This window comes from Coregonus lavaretus (assembly GCF_964263955.1).
Source record: "Coregonus lavaretus genome assembly, chromosome: 39".
Classification (NCBI taxonomy): Eukaryota; Metazoa; Chordata; class Actinopteri; order Salmoniformes; family Salmonidae; genus Coregonus; species Coregonus lavaretus.
In genome coordinates, this window is record NC_140026.1 from 22,238,789 (window position 1) to 22,258,264 (window position 19,476).

At 42.4% G+C, this 19,476-nt stretch overlaps 1 protein-coding gene across 5 annotated transcripts in view; it reads right to left on the reverse strand.

Moving 5' to 3' along the window:
- The window catches only part of nrxn2b (neurexin 2b), an 863,757-nt gene that overhangs the window by 406,292 nt on the left and 437,989 nt on the right, over nucleotides 1-19,476 (reverse strand). For all 5 annotated transcript variants that reach the window (XM_084156410.1, XM_084156411.1, XM_084156413.1 and 2 more), the window contains 2 exons: nucleotides 17,968-18,349; nucleotides 16,095-16,285 (listed from right to left, as the gene is read on the reverse strand). In XM_084156410.1, coding sequence (XP_084012536.1) covers nucleotides 16,095-16,285; nucleotides 17,968-18,349 — 573 coding nt within the window. The remainder of the gene's footprint in view (nucleotides 1-16,094; nucleotides 16,286-17,967; nucleotides 18,350-19,476) is intronic.

Sequence of the window (19,476 nt, forward strand, 5' to 3'; positions counted from 1 at the left end):
CTTCTCTACCACAGTTTTCCATAGGGATACTCTGTGATACTTCACAACTCACATTCAATTACCAGTCCTTTACTCCTCCCATCGCTCCCCCACTGCGAGTGGACCGCACAGAGCTACTCTGTATGGAGCGAGGGAGGAGAGAAGAGAGGGAGGCTACATCTATTTTTCCCACATAATGGAATAGAACTGACATGGTAGAAATGACATTTCCTCTCCACCAGAATAATGGAGGACCAATATCCCCTTTGGACATGCGTGTGTAGCATTGGAAGGGGCTCAATTGGCAGGGTTTTACATGTACATCATGCCTGACACAATGGGATTTGAATGGATGTATAATGTCAATTGTGTTGGGGCCACTATGATCAAGGCTGAGTGTGCATTGGCATTTATGGCATTGTCTTCAATACAGTCAAAACCCATATTGAACAATACTGTTATGTGCTTAAGTTTGTGTAATTACAAGGTTGGCGGGTATTCACACACACACGCAACTCGTACCCCCATCCCCACTCCCCCCACCATACAAAGTAAGTTCACAGTCATACACTGAGCCCCCCACATACACAAACACACTTGGTGTTCCCCCCCCCTCTGGGTTGATGGTCGATAGCCATTACAGTAAGGGGCGCTGATCGATGCAGGCCCAATTTAGCAGCCAGTGGAGGTGTGGGCGGCACATGGCCACAGCTAGTTAAAGACATCAACCAGGACCATACGTCACCACCAAGCACCAACACAACGTGCCCACCTCAGGGACCCGGCCAATCATCTGGTCCCGCTCCTCTGTAACCAACGACAACCAACAAACACCAACCAGTCAGGGTTAATTCCTTCTTGACAACAGAGAGACCCCACCACAAAGACAGAGTAACAGAGTAGTATGGCCTCCAATTCTACATGCTACAGACCTAATTAGTTTCAGAGCACCAACAGTAATAAGACATAGTACAGCAGGACACAATTACTCTCAAGCGTTTTTCACCTTTACTCTGATCTGAACCTAACGCTTGGTGCTAATCGATTCTATAGCGAGAGTGTCATTCTAACTACTGAACATTATGTATTGGCGATGCTAGCGCTACAGTGTGGGCGTCTCCTTAGTAATTATGTTTTAGTACTACTGCAGGTGTCATTACAGTAAGGTTAATTGGCTAAATCGCCATTGTTGGAAAAGAGATTGGTAGTTAACACTTTACTTGACACCCAGCGTCATAACACGTTGTGACACAGTCATAACCATATCATAATATGTCATAACAGCTGACATAACTTGTCATAACCTGTTATAATATGGTCAAAACACTGTCATGACATACATTTACACCTTATATTTCAGGAGCAGGACACCTTCTTTTTGACTGATGACTGACATAAGGGCATGTACATGATAGGCCTATCTGGCTTATATGATTCTGATGGTTATAATGCTTCTCGACAGTTTCATAAAGTGTATTTTCTTGGTCCAAGTAAAGTGACACAAGATGGTCATAATGCTTCATGACAGTGTCATGAAGTGTATTTTCTACAATTTATTTAAAATATGATGAAAAAAAACATGACTGTAAAGAATTCAATACAATAACAAAGGATTCAAACGAAAGGAAACTTCTTGGCAAGGAAAAATGTGGGTTTTGACGCTCTTACGTAGGTGTCATAACCAGCCATAAAATAACACAATACATGTCACAACAGGTGTAAATATTTGGGTTATAGACAGTGTTATTATGACCATATTATGACAGGTTATGACAAGTTATGTCAGCTGTTATGACATATGACATGATTATGACCGTGTCATAACACGTTATGACACTGGGTGTCAAGTGTTACCCTGAGATCATATTAAACACATTGGTTTTAAAAGACAATCGGCTGGAGTATTAAAGCCGTAATTTCTTCCTACTCAATAGGTCAGCGTGAATTGGGAGCCAAATTCCACATAATACCCTCACTGTTTTCTGTGCAAATATCAGATTTCTCTCTCTAGCAGAGATTAATTAATTATAGTAGCAAGCTGACACTTCCTACTGCTGTCCAACAACAACATTACCTCCACTTCCCAAGCTATTCTAGCATGCCAGTCGGTCAGGTTTTGGGTAATTGAGGAAAACAACACATTTCTCTATCAGCCATTCACCAGTTGAATGGGACAGCGATGGGGAGGTTTATTTCTGCTACGTCGGGGCCACAGCTTTATCCCTGCAGAGAACACATGGCCTTGATGGGGAACTGGGAGACAATGGCTAGCGGTTAGTAGGCAAGCCACAGAGCTAAGGTATACAGAGGTTTCTGTATTGTATGACAGGATTAGCAGCTAGCGACAGATTAGCGGCCAGCATTTTCGGCGAAAACCCAGCTAAGGGGTGATGAAACAGGTAATTTCAATTTTACCGCTGGAAAGCACATTCCTCATTAATATGTGGGTACCTACTTCTTCCCCTCCCTCCCTCCCTCCCTCCCTCCCTCCCTTCCTTCCCACCCCTTCATTTTTCCTTCCCACCCCTCCCTTCACATTTATTTCGTCCTGCTTTGGGCAAAAACACTAATTTATTAGTCCTCTGCTGCTGCTATGGTGTTTCAACAAGGATATCCTTCGCAAAGAGGAATGTTTAGAGAACACGGGGCAGGTAGTACTACAAAAGGATCAGGTGTAACTTATTTAACCCTTTTTTATTTGATTTTTTTCTCTCTTGTTCTGGGTAACATCATTTTTCTGAATAACTTACAACTTACAAGTTACAAGATCCCTGGTTGTTTTTATTCATCCCCCATCCCTGTATTAAATATAGACAGCATTATCTTTGTCATTGTCTTTCTATTAGCATAATGAGGCTAGGCTATCCCCTAAGGGCAATGTGTATTTTTGTTTGTGTTTACAGGAAGCACTTCTCAATTAAAATGACCAGCATCATTTACTTCAACTTCATCTTAGGGGGAAGAAAGCAGACCTCCCATTACATTAAATCAAACAGCATCCACAACCCACAGAGAAAACATGTTTTTTGTGTGTCAGTTTGTTACTTCTCTAAAAGATGTATGCTTAACCATAGGGGTGTTGGTAATAGGTGTTAATGTGTGTTCCTTTCCTTCTTTCGGTGCTGAGCTACTTTCTAGCTCCTGATTTGGAGCCGTTATTGGAGTGCAATGCGCTAGCGGGGAATGATACAACGAGGGATAGTCAAATCTCTAGAGAAGAGGATTAGAGAACGCACTCTCCTGCTCCTCTCTCTCGACGTACTAGACCTAAAGACAAATGCCAATTTGTTTGCAAGCCTGATTTGAGGCAAATGCACTCTGGTAAGGATACAAGTGGGGACACATTTTAATAGCCTTGAACAATATTTGCGAGAGTAGCTAGCGGAGAATGAAGGGAGAAACAAAAAAGAAATGTCAGGCAAAAGCTAAGCTGCAAAGTCTGATGCATTTTCCTATCTGGCACTAGGGATGTGTTTACTAGCGGAAAACATTTCCTGCCTTTTGATTTCCATTCAGGGCTAATTAGCCTATAGTAATCACAGAGGAGCAGAGGTTAGGGAGAGGGATCATACTGGAGCACAGTAAAGGGTTGGCGGGTCTGAAAAGCCAGTCGGACCACAACAAAGCTACTCATAGCTGGGCACTGTACTAACTGTGTAATTACATGACAATCTGTCTAATGATTCTGTATGTTTCTGATACCATATACAGTGAGGAAAAAAAGTATTTGATCCCCTGCTGCTTTTGTACGTTTGCCCACTGACAAAGAAATGATCAGTCTATAATTTTAATGGTAGGTTTATTTGAACAGTGAGAGACAGAATAACAACAAAAAAATCCAGAAAAACGCATGTCAAAAATGTTATAAATTGATTTGCATTTTAATGAGGGAAATAAGTATTTGACCCCCTCTCAATCAGAAAGATTTCTGGCTCCCAGGTGTCTTTTATACAGGTAACGAGCTGAGATTAGGAGCGCACTCTTGAAGGGAGTGCACCTAATCTCAGCTTGTTACCTGTATAAAAGACACCTGTCCACAGAAGCAATCAATCTATCAGATTCCAAACTCTCCACCATGGCCAAGACCAAAGAGCTCTCCAAGGATGCCAGGGACAAGATTGTAGACCTACACAAGGCTGGAATGGGCTACAACACCATTGCCAAGCAGCTTGGTGAGAAGGTGATTTGTGATTATTCGCAAATGGAAGAAACACAAAATAACTGTCAATCTCCCTCGGCCTGGGGCTCCATGCAAGATCTCACCTCGTGGAGTTGCAATGATCATGAGAACGGTGAGGAATCAGCCCAGAACTACACGGGAGGAACTTGTCAATGATTTCAAGGCAGCTGGGACCATAGTCACCAAGAAAACAATTGGTAACACACTACGCCGTGATGGACTGAAATCCTGCAGAGCCCGCAAGGTCCCCCTGCTCAAGAAAGCACATATACAGGCACGTCTGAAGTCTGAATGAACTGGGTGAAAGTGTTGTGGTCAGATGAGACCAAAATCGAGCTCTTTGGCATCAACTCAACTCGCCGTGTTTGGAGGAGGAGGAATGCTGCCTATGACCCCAAGAACACCATCCCCACTGTCAAACATGGAGGTGGAAACATTATGCTTTGGGGGTGTTTTTCTGCTAAGGGGACAGGACAACTTCACCGCATCAAAAGGACGATGGACGGGGCCATGTACCATCAAATCTTGGGTGAGAACCTCCTTCCCTCAGCCAGGGCATTGAAAATGGGTCGTGGATGGGTATTCCAGCATGACAATGACCCAAAACACACAGCCAAGGCAACAAAGGAGTGGCTCAAGAAGAAGCACATTAAGGTCCTGGAGTGGCCTAGCCAGTCTCCAGATCTTAATCCCATAGAAAATCTGTGGAGGGAGCTGAAGGTTCGAGTTGCCAAACGTCAGCCTCGAAACCTTAATGACTTGGAGAAGATCTACAAAGATGAGTGGGACAAAATCCCTCCTGAGATGGGTGCAAACCTGGTGGCCAACTACAAGAAACATCTCTGACCTCTGTGATTGCCAACAAGGGTTTTGCCACCAAGTACTAAGTCATGTTTTGCAGAGGGGTCAAATCCTTTTTTTTATTTTTTATTTTGACTTTTAATTTCAAATTGTTATTTTATTTTAAATTGTTTTGGTCATTTAGCAGACGCTCTTATCCAGAGCGACTTACATTCTTTTTTTAATTTTCTTTTTTTTATACTGGCCCCCCGTGGGAATCGAACCCACAACCCTGGCGTTGCAAACGCCATGCTCTACCAACTGAGCTACATCCCTGCCGGCCATTCCCTCCCCTACCCAGGACGACGCTGGGCCAATTGTGCACCGCCCCATGGGTCTCCCGGTCGCGGCCGGCTACGACAGAGCCTGGATTCGAACCAGGATATCTAGTGGCACAGCTAGCACTACTTATTTCCCTCATTAAAATGCAAATGAATTTCTAACATTTTTGACATGCGTTTTTCTGGATTTTGTTGTTGTTATTCTGTCTCTCAATGTTCAAATAAACCTACCATTAAAATTATAGACTGATCATGTCTTTGTCAGTGGGCAAACGTACAAAATCAGCAGGGGATCAAATACTTTTTTCCCTCACTGTAGGCCAGGGCTACCCAACCCTGGTCCTGGAGAGCTACCTTCCTGTAGGTTTTCGCTCCAACCCTAATCTAGCACACTAAATTCTAACTGGTTCTAATAATTAGCTGGTTGATAAACTGAATCAGTTTAGTTACAAACTAAACTGGGGTTGGGGTTGAAGCGAAAACCTGGTATGTGCAGTAGCCAATAAAGTATGGCATGAGAAAAAAACAGAAGAGTAGGCTACAACACATATGGGATTTAGAAATATAAGAATATTGTGGATAAAAGTAGCTAAAATGCATGTTATTGGCACTAACCTCAAAGCTAACAATGGTAATAGTGATAACCCACTGATTCTATGGCCTTGAAGGCTAACACTATTGATGTGAGCCAGGTATCCATTTTACATTGTGCTCTTCAGGCTTTCATACACAAAGACAGTGCTCGCTTCATCCTACATCTGTGTTTCTTCAACATCTGTTCCTTGGTGACTGTGCAATCACCACTGCCGCTGCTGCCACATATAAGAAACAAAACAGGATCCACTTCCCCTCTCCTGTGGGACTCCATATTGGTTGTATACAGTGAGGGAAAAAAGTATTTGATCCCCTGCTGATTTTGTACGTTTGCCCACTGACAAAGAAATGATCAGTCTATAATTTTAATGGTAGGTTTATTTGAACAGTGAGAGACAGAATAACAACCAAAAAAATCCAGAAAAACATGTCAAAAATGTTATAAATTAATTTTCATTTTAATGAGGGAAATAAGTATTTGACCCCTCTACAAAACTTGACTTAGTACTTGGTGGCAAAACCCTTGTTGGCAATCACAGAGGTCAGACGTTTCTTGTAGTTGGCCACCAGGTTTGCACACATCTCAGGAGGGATTTTGTCCCACTCCTCTTTGCAGATCTTCTCCAAGTCATTAAGGTTTCGATTCTGACGTTTGGCAACTCGAACCTTCAGCTCCCTCCACAGATTTTCTATGGGATTAAGGTCTGGAGACTGGCTAGGCCACTCCAGGACCTTAATGTGCTTCTTCTTGAGCCACCATTAAAATTATAGACTGATCATGTCTTTGTCAGTGGGCAAACGTACAAAATCAGCAGGGAAGCAAATACTTTTTTCCCTCACTCTATATGTGAGAGAGAGTTGGTGCATTCGTGCATGTGTGGGGCATGCGTGTGTGTCTCTGCAGATGTTCTGCTCTTCATGTGTCCATGTCTGTGTATTGGATAGAGATGTGATGGTAGAGATGGGAGTTGCCAACGTCTCGGTCTGGGAATTGGGCGAGGACTTCAGAAAACCGTCTGAATGTACAATTAGACTAGGGGATTGTGGATATAGACATCACTCCCTAGTAACGGTCCTCCGAAACAAGATTTACACTGATTTCTCTTCCCACCAGCGCAGCCTCTATCCGCTGCAGGCTGGAGCACAGCAGACAAATATAAAGGCCCGGAAGAAAAATAAGAATAAAACAACACACAAAGCTTAATGCTAGATTAATGCTAGTGAGAGGGAAGTGCCATGCTTTCTACAGGCGTGTGGATTCAGTGTTTATAGTAACGCCTCGGCTAGCGCCGGTGAGCCAAAGAAGACCCACCATGTCGCTTGGCAATGAAAAGGGAAAATGGCTGCCCCTCCTTGTCTTCACAAATTGCCAAGCCTTCTGTTTCCTTTACGGCACGTGTCGAACTCATTCCACAGAGGGCCAAGTGTCTGCAGGTTTTCATCCCATCCTTGTACTTGATTGATGAATCCTTGATGAATTAAGGTCACTAATTAGTAAGGAACTCCCCTCAACTAGTTGTCTGGGTCTTAATTGAAAGGAAAAAACTAAAACCCGCAGACACTCGGCCCTCCGTGGAATGAGTTTGGCACCCCTGCTTTACATAGACAAATAGTTCAATTGGACGTAGGTAATTTCACACATTTTCCAATATGCAAATAAGACTGTTAGCGACATAGGGTCTTTAGTGGGAGGCAGAGAGGCTTGTTGACGACACATGCTTTGTTTGTGACGGCCATTTATATGCCCATACTGAATCTCAAGTCTTCCTCTCCTCCTCGACTTCATATGCACTGATCTGAAAGGACAGGAGAGGTGAAAACCATGTTGCTTACACCCTTCCTGTGTTGTCAGGTCAGTGCAGTTGAAGGCGACGAGACAGAGTAATCTATTTTAGACTATTGAGATACTCTTCCCCAGTTTGAGGCTGTGAGTATCTCTTATCTTCTGACCCTCATCTTGTTTTTCCTCCCTGGCTCTCTTCTGTCACAAGTCTGCCTCTTGACTGACAGCTGTCACTCTGTCATAGATAGTCACCAATCATGAATAGCTTTTTTGACAAACTCCATCCAAAAGACAGAGATAAAGTATATCATTTTGTCATTTTAGTAGATCATTGGGGCAGCAAAAGGAGCATGGATATGACTGTGGGGATGAGAGTGTTTCATCTACAAGTCTGATCGCATACTTTGAGATCTATATGCATGCAAATCAGGCTGCTTGCTATAGAAAGCCCTCCCTACTTATACCTGTTCTCTATCCATGTGACTCCAGATTCTTCCCTCTTATCAACTACATCCAGAGGTATGTGTGCTCACTATCCTCCCCATTCTACCTGGCACTGTGCCAGTCCTCTAAAACCACCCAACTCATGATTAATACAGCCCATTGCACCAGTAATCCATGTACTGTAGATGAAGGTACTGGCAGAGAGAGAAGGACGTACCCCATCAATAAACCATGCCTTGAACAAGCCTAGGTTTGCTTTTTGATCTTTTGACTTCTCAGATCCGCCCGTACACTTGGGAGGGCCCCTCTGCTTCCTTAGCCCCCCTCCTGTCCCAAACTCAAGGTTATCACAGAGACATAAAAGTGAATGAGTCACCAACAAGTCCCCACATTCCTGCCGATGACATCAGACACCACTAAGGGAGACGAAAGATGCACCCATCTTCCTCCACCCCTCCCTCTCTCCCTCCCTCCCTCCCTCCCTCCCTCACCCCACCCATATTTTTCTTCCACGTCAGAGGGAGCGCTTGCGTCTCCTCTCTCCTAAGCTGGGCCCGCCTCACTCTCTGAGTCTGAATACCACATTGGAGAACTTCGACTTTCTTCTCATCTGGAGTGCAATTACTGCTGCCCCCAATCTTCTGAGCCGTAACAATGGGACACACGATCACACTTAAGTGCCTTTTATCCAGAGCTATTATATTAAAGAGGATTTACCCCAGTCAGAGGTTTTTACCACGTCGGTGGAAGAAAAAGAGGCTTCTCTCTGAAAAGTGATTGTGATAGTCGTTGTCATATCTCTGATGAAAGTCAAGTGTACCAGTGGTATTTTGTTTTTCACCGTCTAACCTCCAGAATAATTACAAATAGAGACATGTCTAAAGGTATCATAAGAACACTTCAGATCCCAATGTGAAACAAGAATTTCAAAAGATCAAGAATGAAATAGATGAAATGTAATCACAAGAAATACAGAAGAAGCTCCTATTCCTCAAACAGGGGTACTAAGTAGGCAGTAAGTCTATAAAACTGTTAGCCTATAGATTGCGAAAACAACAAGCAGATAATACTATCTATAAGATAAGCAACCCCCAAACCAAAATATTTCAACATAACGTAGAAGGATACAACAGAGCTTTGAAATGTTTTACAGAAACCTATACTTCCAACCATACTTTTGACAATGATTTACAGATAGACACATTTTTTAACTGACTGAATTTACCTACCATCACTGAGGAACAGAACGGGTTGCTAGTCTCTGAAATTACCACAGAGGAATTTAACACAGCTATTACTAGACTAAAAGCAAACAAATCCCTGGGTACAGATGGTTTCACCTCTGAATGGTATAAATCATTTAGAGAGCAGATTATCCCAAGTTTACTTGCGGCCTGTAACTGGGCATTTCAGAAAGGTGAGATCCCCTCCTCTTGGATACAGGCCATCATTTCAGTTATACTGAAAGAAGGGAAAGATAGACTACATTGTTGAAAATACAGGCCAATCTCGGTCCTAAACTTGGATTACAAACTACACTGAACAAAAACATAAACACAAAAAGTAAAGTGTTGGTCCCATGATTCATGAGCTGAAATAAAAGATCCCAGAAATTTTCCATTCGCACAAGAAGCTTATTTCTCTCAAATTTTGTGCACAAATTTGTTTACATCCCTGTTGTACATTTCTCCTTTGCCAAGATAATCCATCCACCTGACAGGTGTGGCATATCAAGAGTGTGCAATTGGAATGCTGACTGCAGGAATGTCCGCCAGAGCTGTTGCCATAGAATTGAATGTTAATTTCTCTACCATAAGCCACATCCAACATCGTTTTCGAGAATTTGGCAGTACGTCCAACCACCCTCACAACCGCCGACCACGTGTATGGGATTGTGTGGGCGAGCGGTTTGCTGATGTCGACGTTGTGAACAGAGTGCCCCATGGTGGTGGTGGGGTTATGGTATGGGCAGGCATAAGCTACAGACAACAAACACAATTGCATTTTATTGAAGGCAATTTGAATGCACAGTGATCCGGAGGCCCATTGTTGTGCCATTCATCCACCGCCATCACATCATGTTTCAGCCAATATCCAGCAACTTCGCACAGCCATTGAAGATGAGTAGGACAACATTCCACAGGCCAAAATCAACAACCTGATCAACTCTATGCGAAGGAGATGTGTCGCACTGCATGAGGCAAATGGTGGTCACACCAGATACTGACTGGTTTTCTGATCCACGCCACTACCTTTTTTTTAAGGTATCTGTGACCAACAGATGCATATCTGTATTGCCAGTCATGTGAAATCCATCGATTAGGGCTTAATGAATTCATTTCAATTGACTGTTTTCCTTTGAAATTGTTGCATGTTGTGTTTATATTTTTGTTCAGTATATATACAGTAAATCTATTCTAGCCAGAATAGAAAAGATATCTTACCAGAGCTCATTCACTTAGACCAGACAGGCTTTATCCGACAAAGACAGACTCAGGATAGTATTAGACGAACACTCCACATTATGAGACATATCCAAGAGAATAAGATAGAAGACATTCTATTTGGCCTGGATGCTGGGAAGGCCTTCGATTCTGTCAGATGGGCCTCCCTCTATAAGGTCTTATGTAGATTTAGATTCCATGAGGACATTATTAAAGCGTTTCAGGCATTATATGATAGACTATTAACAATAATTAAAATCAATGTTGACCTCTCAAACTAATTTACATTAGAACAGGGATGTAGACAGGGATGCCCTGTGTCCCACTTTCTCTTCACCCTATTTATAGAACCCCTGAATCAATGGATTAGACAAAATAATAGCATCAAAGGGATAGATATGACGGGAGTTTTCTGGGATAACCTAACAATCATTCCCAGAACTGATGTCACTTCTGGAAGTGTATTGGTCCCTCTCAGGTTATAAACTGAATGTACAGAAATCTTAGGTTATTTAGTTCAAATACAACCCCCTGGCGGACATCAGGGACAAGTATGGTCTGAAATGGGATGCAGAGTCTATGAAATATCTTGGAGTTCACTTACCTAAAGACATTGCAAAACTGTCAATCGTTAACTACAGGCCTCTGAATTCCAAAATCAGCAGATGTCCTAAGATGGGTCCTTATCCCCTTCCTTAGCATGAGTGGGAGGATTGAGTCCGTTGAGATGAATATATTACCACGTTTACTATATCTCTTCCAGACTCTCCCTGTAGAGGTGCCTGTGCAGCAATTCACGGAGTGGGACAAGTTCATCTCTAGATACATATGGCAAAGGAAACAGCCTAGAATCAGACATAAAACCTTGCAGTTATAAAAAGGGAATTGAGGAATGGTTCTCCCAGTCTAAGATAATACTATTATGCAGCACAGATAAGGCCACTGGTTTTCTGGTGCAACCCAATCTACACAGCAAGGTGGGAGGAAATTGAGTGTGAAACTACCAGGGGAGTGCCAATACAGGCTATGATAGCAGACAGGAAGTTGATAGATAACCTCATAGTTAAAGAGAATCCCTGGATCAATTTACCTTTGAAGATTTGGCATGAAGTATCATTTGAAAGATTCAGAGAAAATGCTAAGATTGTGTCCTATGATATCGATTTGGCTCCCAATAGAATAGATAATCGGTTTAAAGGTTGGGCAACAAGAGAGCCAAGGATTAGAAGGTCAAGATTTCTAGAGATATCTGAACCATGCAGCAAAATTATCTCTAGACTATTCAATGGCTTCTTAAAGTCCAAATCTGAAAATACACTATACATAAAAGAGAAATGGGAAAGGGAGGGGATCGTGGTAATGTCTGTGGAGGAGTGGGAAACCTTATGCCAATCACAATTGAAATTAACAAGCTTATTGCCTTGGAGGGAATTTGGATGGAAAATATTATGCGATTCTTCACCACTCCTCAGCAGAAAAGACATCAGGGTAATGGAATGGGATGTTGGAGATTATGTAGCTCTAATGAGGCAAACCATTACCACATATTTTGGGAATGCCCTCAGCTTGTCCCATATTGGCAGAATGCGCATAAATGCATGGAAGCCATATTTAAGGTTGATGTCCCATGCAGAGGTGAGGTCATTACATTTGATCTCAGGGACGCTTTAGACAAACATTTGATTGGGTTACTCCTACTAGCAAGTAAGAAAAAATGGCTACAATTGGAGGTGCCCGTGGCAGATGATTGGATAGATGTAATAAATGAGATCTATGTGATGGAGAGGCTGACCTCTTCTCTGAGACTACAGATTTGGTCAAAATGGATTGGTCAAACCTTTAAGATCTGACTTTGTTTAATGCTCAAAGTGGAAAAATCGTGTACTGTAATAACATCCCCTGTTAAACTGTTAATAGTTACTGTAGAAAAAAAAGAGAAAAAAATTCATTGGGAAATGCAGAATTATTGAGACCTTTGAGCTGGAGACTAATCTCCCTCACTAACCTTAGGCATCAGTTGTCAGAGCAGCTTACCGATCACTGCACCTGTACACAGCCATTCTGAAATTAGCCCACCCAACTACCTCATCCCCATATTGTTATTTATTTTGCTAATTTGCACCCCAGTATCTCTATTTGCACATCATCTTTTGCACATCTATCATTCCAGTGTTAATACTACATTGTAATTATTTTGCACTATGGCCTATTTATTGCCTTACCTCCATAACTTACTACATTCGCACACGCTGTATATATATTTTCTGTTGTATTTTTGACTTTATGTTTTGTTTACCCCATATGTAACTCTGTGTTGTTGTTTTTATCGCACTGCTTTGCTTTATCTTGGCCAGGTCGCAGTTGTAAATGAGAACTTGTTCTCAACTGGCTTACCTGGTTAAATAAAGGTTAAATAAAAATAAATAAGAATACATGTATGACACACTGAATTCCTGAATGTCTTAATTTTTGTTTTAAGCGTTTCAACTTCTATTGTGCTCTTTTTCTTTATACTTAATGTGAAAATGCCTCTTGTCCACTTGTCTGGCAGGCAGATTTGCTCTTGGCACCGGGAGTAGGTTTCACTACTCTGCCTAACCTGAACGCAGCCCGAAGCCTCCTGAGCTGGCATACATTTGAAAGCTGAACAAATAGAATAAAAATGAATAACTAACAGTGCGCACGTACGGACATTTGTACAGTCTTACGCATACACAAAGGGAGCATACAGGTACACACACACCAGGACTTTACTGTAGACCATGAGATAGTCAGCAACTTTGCAGCACTTTGAGACTTTTCTACTTATCGTTGCGTGACAGTACATGAAAGACATGTCACTGAGTGACAACCACGAGTCATATCCATGTTAAAGTACCGGCTGAGTGAGTGAGAAGACAGCTGAGTCTTGACATTACTCTATGGGGATCTTTCTTTCATAAGACACAGCTGGTTGTCTCAGTGAGCATTCTCTGCCAACATGGTTGAATATTTCAGACTGTGCATGCCACGGGAACACCACTTAAAACAAAGTAGAATCCCTGAGTAACTCACTGAAAGCTAGAGAGAACTAAAGACAGAAGGCCCAAATGAGGGGATATTGGAGCTATGTGCCCAATATTGACTTGATTAAAGAGATTCTCTGGTACATTTGTATACTTTTTAGCCAGTAACGTAGTTCTGAAAGTAGCACTTACGGTGCCCAGAAATTGCGTACTGTCACATATACATTTTTACATTTGTGATTTTAGTCATTTAGCAGACGCTCTTAGCCAGAGCGACTTAATAAGTGCATCGACAACATCTTCCCCACAGTGACCGTACGTACATATCACTAAGGAATTATCATGGTCCACACACACCAATACAGTCATAAAGACTTTCTGCAGCTGCACCATTGAGATCATCTTGTATGACAACTGCTTGGTATCCAACTGCAAGGTGCTACAGAGGGTAATGCGTACGTCCCAGTACGTCACTGGGGCCGAGCTCCCTGCCTTCCAGGACCTCTATACCAGGCGGTGTCAGAGGAAGGCCCAAAAAGTTGTGAAAGACTCCTAGACTGTTCTATCTGCTACCGCACGACAAGCGGTACCGATGCAGCAAGTCTGGAACCAACAGGACCCTGAACAGATTCTACCCTCAAGCTATAAGACTGCTAAATAGTTAGTCCAGGTAGCTATTGGTTAACTATCCGCATTCACCCTTTTTACACTACCTCTTTTGACTGCTGCTAGTGTTTATTATCTATCCTGTTGCCTAGTCACTTTATCCCTACCTACAGTATATGTACATATCTACCTCAATTACCTCGTACCCCTGCACATCGACTCGGTACTGGTACCCTGTGTATATAGCCAAGTTTTCGTTACTCATTGTGTATTTATTCCTAGTGTTATAATTTTTTTATGATTTCTCTTTTTTCTCTCTGCATTGTTGGGAAGGGCCCGTAAGTAAGCATGTCACTGTTAGTCTACACCTGTTGTTTACGAAGCATGTGACAAATAACATTTTATTTCATTTTGATTACAGGTTGCGTTTTGTAAAGCCTATTCAGGTAATCAAGTATATTTATGTTTCATGTGTCCATTCATGTATTCATATTGTGTAATTTGTCTAGTTGATCATATTGCGTTTATTAGTATTTAGAAATGTAACTTAGACGTAATGGGAAACGTCATGTGTATAAGCATGTGAATGTAATGGACTTTGAGTGGATACAAGAAAGAAGAATTCGGCCTTGAGCTGAGCCTCTAGTGCCTGAAGCGATGAGGAATCAGCAGCAAATCACTCCTTTGTGCGGTATGTGTCGTGTACTGGACAGCTATGGAAAATTGCGAGTTGTGCGGGAGTCATGTGCTGGGTGGGAAAGTATATTAGAGCTTTCTGTAACATTCAGATTTGGTGCATTTGCTTATGATACCCTTGGTGAATAAACGTTTGAAAGTCACAGAGAGCACTTTTGTCTCTTGTTCTATTAAGAGGAACAGTATTAGAAATGGAGTACAAAAGTTATCATTTAATCAAGGGGCAATTAGAGTTAAGTGCCTTGCTCAAGGGTACAGACATATTTTTCACCTAGTTGTCTCTGGGATTTGAACCAGCAACCTTTCGGTTACTGGCCCACCACTCTTAACCAGTAGGTTACCTGTATAGGTGCAGATATGTGCACCATGTCATTGCTCTCACTCTGCTCCGTGTGAATCTTGCCAGCTGTCACTCAAATGACAAGGGGCTAAAGCTCATTGGCTTGAACTTGAATTGCTAGGAGCCTTTGTGGAACCTTTGCGGAAATGGCACCGCAAAGGTTCCAGAAAACAGTCGCTTTCAAACTAGGGATTTCGTGGCTAACTGACAGTAATTCTGGTCATAGATTATTCATGTATGAGGTACACATTGAAACTTCCAGCTCAAAGCGGGAGGTTTAAAAAATCCTTACCAGTCATCAAAGTTTCTGAAACATGTTTTAAAGAGCCATCCTTATATGACGTCTAAAACCTTCCCAAAAAGTCTACAGAGATTGATCAACATTGTTAAACTCCAAATGCACTCACACACAAATATGCTTGCTTCAGCTGTTTAAAGGGGCAATCTGCATTTAAAACAATAACAAAGTAGACACACCGCCACAGTTTTCATAAACAGCTGAGGAATGGGGCCGGAGAAATATAACCACTCTCAAATTCATAGACGGGGCTATGAATGCAAGGACTGACCATCCATGAAATCAAATTGTTTACAAACAGTGGAGTAAAACAAGCTTATATGTTGGGTTCTGATGGGGTACGACAGGCATTTATAAGTTATATTCTCCAAGAATCAATAGGTATATATCATTAATTCAAAATAAAACATTTGGGTGTAGCAATCGCATATTGCTGCTAATAGTATTTATATATAGTATTATATAGTATATTTTATGTAGGAGTTGTTGTAGTACTAATAGTGACAGCAATGACGATAGTAGTAGAAAGGTCAATGAGCCACGGAGGACCCATCAGCTACAGTAGTAGCCTACAGAAAAGGGGATATAGAATAGAGCCCCCTACCTTTGAGGTCCAGGTTGCGGGCTCCATTGGAGTGCTGGGTGACGGTGCGGGAGTCGATCTTGAGCGTGTGCACATTGTTGGCATCCCGGGAGACCACCACGTTGTGCCACTGGTTGTCGTTGAGCGGCTTGTCCGAGTTACCCTTCATCAGCGACGGGCCGTTGCCGAGGTCAAAGACATAATGGACGTAGCTATAAGCACAGATTGGAAGAGACTTTTAGGAAATAACTGTAGGTGTGTGTTTGTGTGTATATGAGACAGAAATAAAGAATGAAAGGGACAATAGGGAAAAGGTGCTTCAAATGGGAAAAATATTTATATCAATAACACCTCATCCGTCACAGTCAGTTTGACCAAACTAAAATCAAAATGTTACCCACAGAACATAGCTCTTCGAAAGAGGTATAAACCAGACAAAGCCAGATCTAGCCCAGCAAGCTGAATAATTTTGTGTTTGGCTCTTTTGAAAAATGACCCCAAGTTTCTTCAGTCAAAGACGACTCCATAAAGGTTCAGTACTTTCAGGATAGTTAAGGCTGTTCAATGGACGAGGCCAGAGTCCAAGGCGGCAGGGTGAGTCGGTCTCACTCCAACCCAGGTTATATATAAACAGCAGTCTTTTCACTCAGCCCCTGGTGCCTATCTTGGACCTATTATAAAGGGGATGGGGGGGAAGAAAGAGAAAAGACTGCTCTCTCTCGCTCTTTCTTTGGTCGAAGGAGAGGGTGGTGTAGGATGGAAGTGCGCCGGACCTCCAGCTGTGCAACGGCAAGCTGCAGAGCAGGAAATTGCCCAACCTCACATAATGTACAGCCGCTCAGAAATTCTATTCTTCGTCTATTTTAGGTTTTGAAAAGTACAGAACAATTTTATTTTCTTCTCAGAAGCTCTGAATATAACTTTCCCCTTCCATTTGCCAGAGGCAGACACGATGGCATGTTTCGTTCATGCGCAAAATGATTTCCTTTCGTATCGTCTGGTGGTGACTAGTTTGCAAGAGCAATGTCTATCGAATGTGTTTATTCCTGCTCTGCCTTGTCTTTGTGTGTGCTGAAAGAGATGGTTGGAGTCCTTGTGTCATTACAATGTCAGGTGGGGAGGAAGAGGGGCAGGGAGATACATGCATCATAACAAGCATTTTTCATAATATAATATGCCATTTAGCAGACACTTTTATCCAAAGCAACTTACAGTCATGTGTGCATACATTTTTACGTATGGGTGGTCCCAGGGATCGAACCCACTACCCTGGCTTTACAAGCGCCATGCTCTACCAATTGAGCTACAGAGGACGATATCTGATGGATGAATGGATGAAAAGCCTGGCGATAGCAGGTAATATAACACTGTTCAGACTGGTGCTATTTCAGGTGTCCCATTATTCAAGACTGCATTCAGAGTTTTAAACAACTAAATTATATTTTTTTCAGAACAAATCAATTGTTTTTGTTCAGTCAACATCTATGGGGCATATGGATTGTGTGTACAGCTGGGAAGGCATCTGATATTTACAATGAAGAAAGTGGAATATTTTCTCCACCTTCTGTTTCCTCCCGATAATAAAAACCTGTTCTGGGCATTCAACAGAGCCATAAACCAAAATGATTAATATTGCTCACTGAGAAATAGAGTGAACTGCCTCCAACCAGCATAGATTCATGGAATTGTAGAAAACAAACATATCTTAGTGGAACTTATATAGGACATGTACATCTACATAATTTGTTATGTTTTCATTATCATATAATTAAGATATGCCCACATGGTATACGCCATGTGGGTACAATAAGCAAAACCACATTACGATTTTCAGGGTAAGCTAACATGTCAACACCTATATTTATGTCAACACCAATCAAACGTCCAGACCCACCCTTTGACCAGCTCCACAACGATAAAGTCGCTACCATCCCCCGAGTTGAAGAGCAGCAGGCCGTCCGATGTGGTGGTCTTGAACTGGAAGAAGAGGTGCATGGAGGCGTAGGCCTGCAAAGTAGCCAACGCTAGATAGCTCGCTTTCGTTCTAAACGTCACCGGATCGGCGATGATGTGGCGCATGCCAAAGCGGGCGTTGAGTTCGCAGTAGGAGATGTCGCCGTTCTTGCACTGGTCCAGGTAGGGCACGCCGTTGACCGTCAAGCCCTGGAGGTGACCGATGAAGTTGGAGGGCACCACAGAGATGAAGCGGCGCTCGGTCATAATGCCCGTCTCAATGTTGTGGAACTCCAGCCGCGTGTGGGCACCCGTCATCTGGCCTGAAGGGTGAAGGAGGACATGGAAATATGTTATATTATAGGCATGGAGCTTTCTTAACCATGTGACCTGATCAGGAAAAGCTTTAGACACTGGTTATGAAAGAATGGGATGGACTATATAGAGCAAGCTAAAACATGAGGATGATAAAATTACATTAAAAAAAGAGGCTAAAAGCTTCTAACTTAAGTGCAAACCAATCTTCTACTACACTGAACAAAAATATAAATGCAGCAATTTCAAAGATTGTACTGAGTTACAGTTCATATAAGGAAATCAGTCAATTGAAATAAATGCATTATGCCCTAATCTATGGAGTTCACATTACATTTTAGTCGACGCTCTTAACCAGAGCGTCTTACAGGAGCAATTAGGTTTAAGTGCCTTGCTCAAGAACCTTTCGGTTACTGGCACAAGGCTCTTAACCACTAAGCTACCTGCCGCCCCTCATGACTGGGAATACAGATATGCATCTGTTGGTCACAGAGTAGTTGCTGGATTTTGCCCTTTTCCTCCTTATGCTAGCTAGCAGTAGCCACATCAGCAATTATGGAATGGCAAGTTGCGTTGAACAACAAAGGAGCTGATTGGCTGACACTGCCATTCCACAATGGCTGCGGTGGCTACTGCTAGCTAGCATGAGGACAGAAAGGGCAGTTTTCCCAGAAAACTAGCAGTATTTCAATCTTCTCGATGTATCAGTGTGGATAAAGGTACAAATTGGAGTACAGTGGCATATCTCATCCCTGCATTGAGGTAGGTTTTCCGACCTATATCTCGTGCCGGCTACATGGTGTCTTAATGTAGCCATGAATGCCTTCCAACCCCAGTGCAGCTCAGTGTAAACAAGTGTAACGGTAGGGTCGGTATCTTTTGGCAAGGTCTGAGTGAACGTCTGGCCTGAATTAGGACCTGATGAGGGGTGTGGCCAATTACCTCCTACATTCTTCAATGCCCGAGCTAGTAACACCCAATTAATCAACTGTGGGGATGCAGATACAGCCCTTCTAATAAACAATCTATACAGACAACAATTAAAACATTGGGGACATAAAAAAAGGCATGTTATGAAGACTGGCATCTTCACAGGATGCTATAGTCTATGTAGGGCTTCAATTGGGAAGGAGTT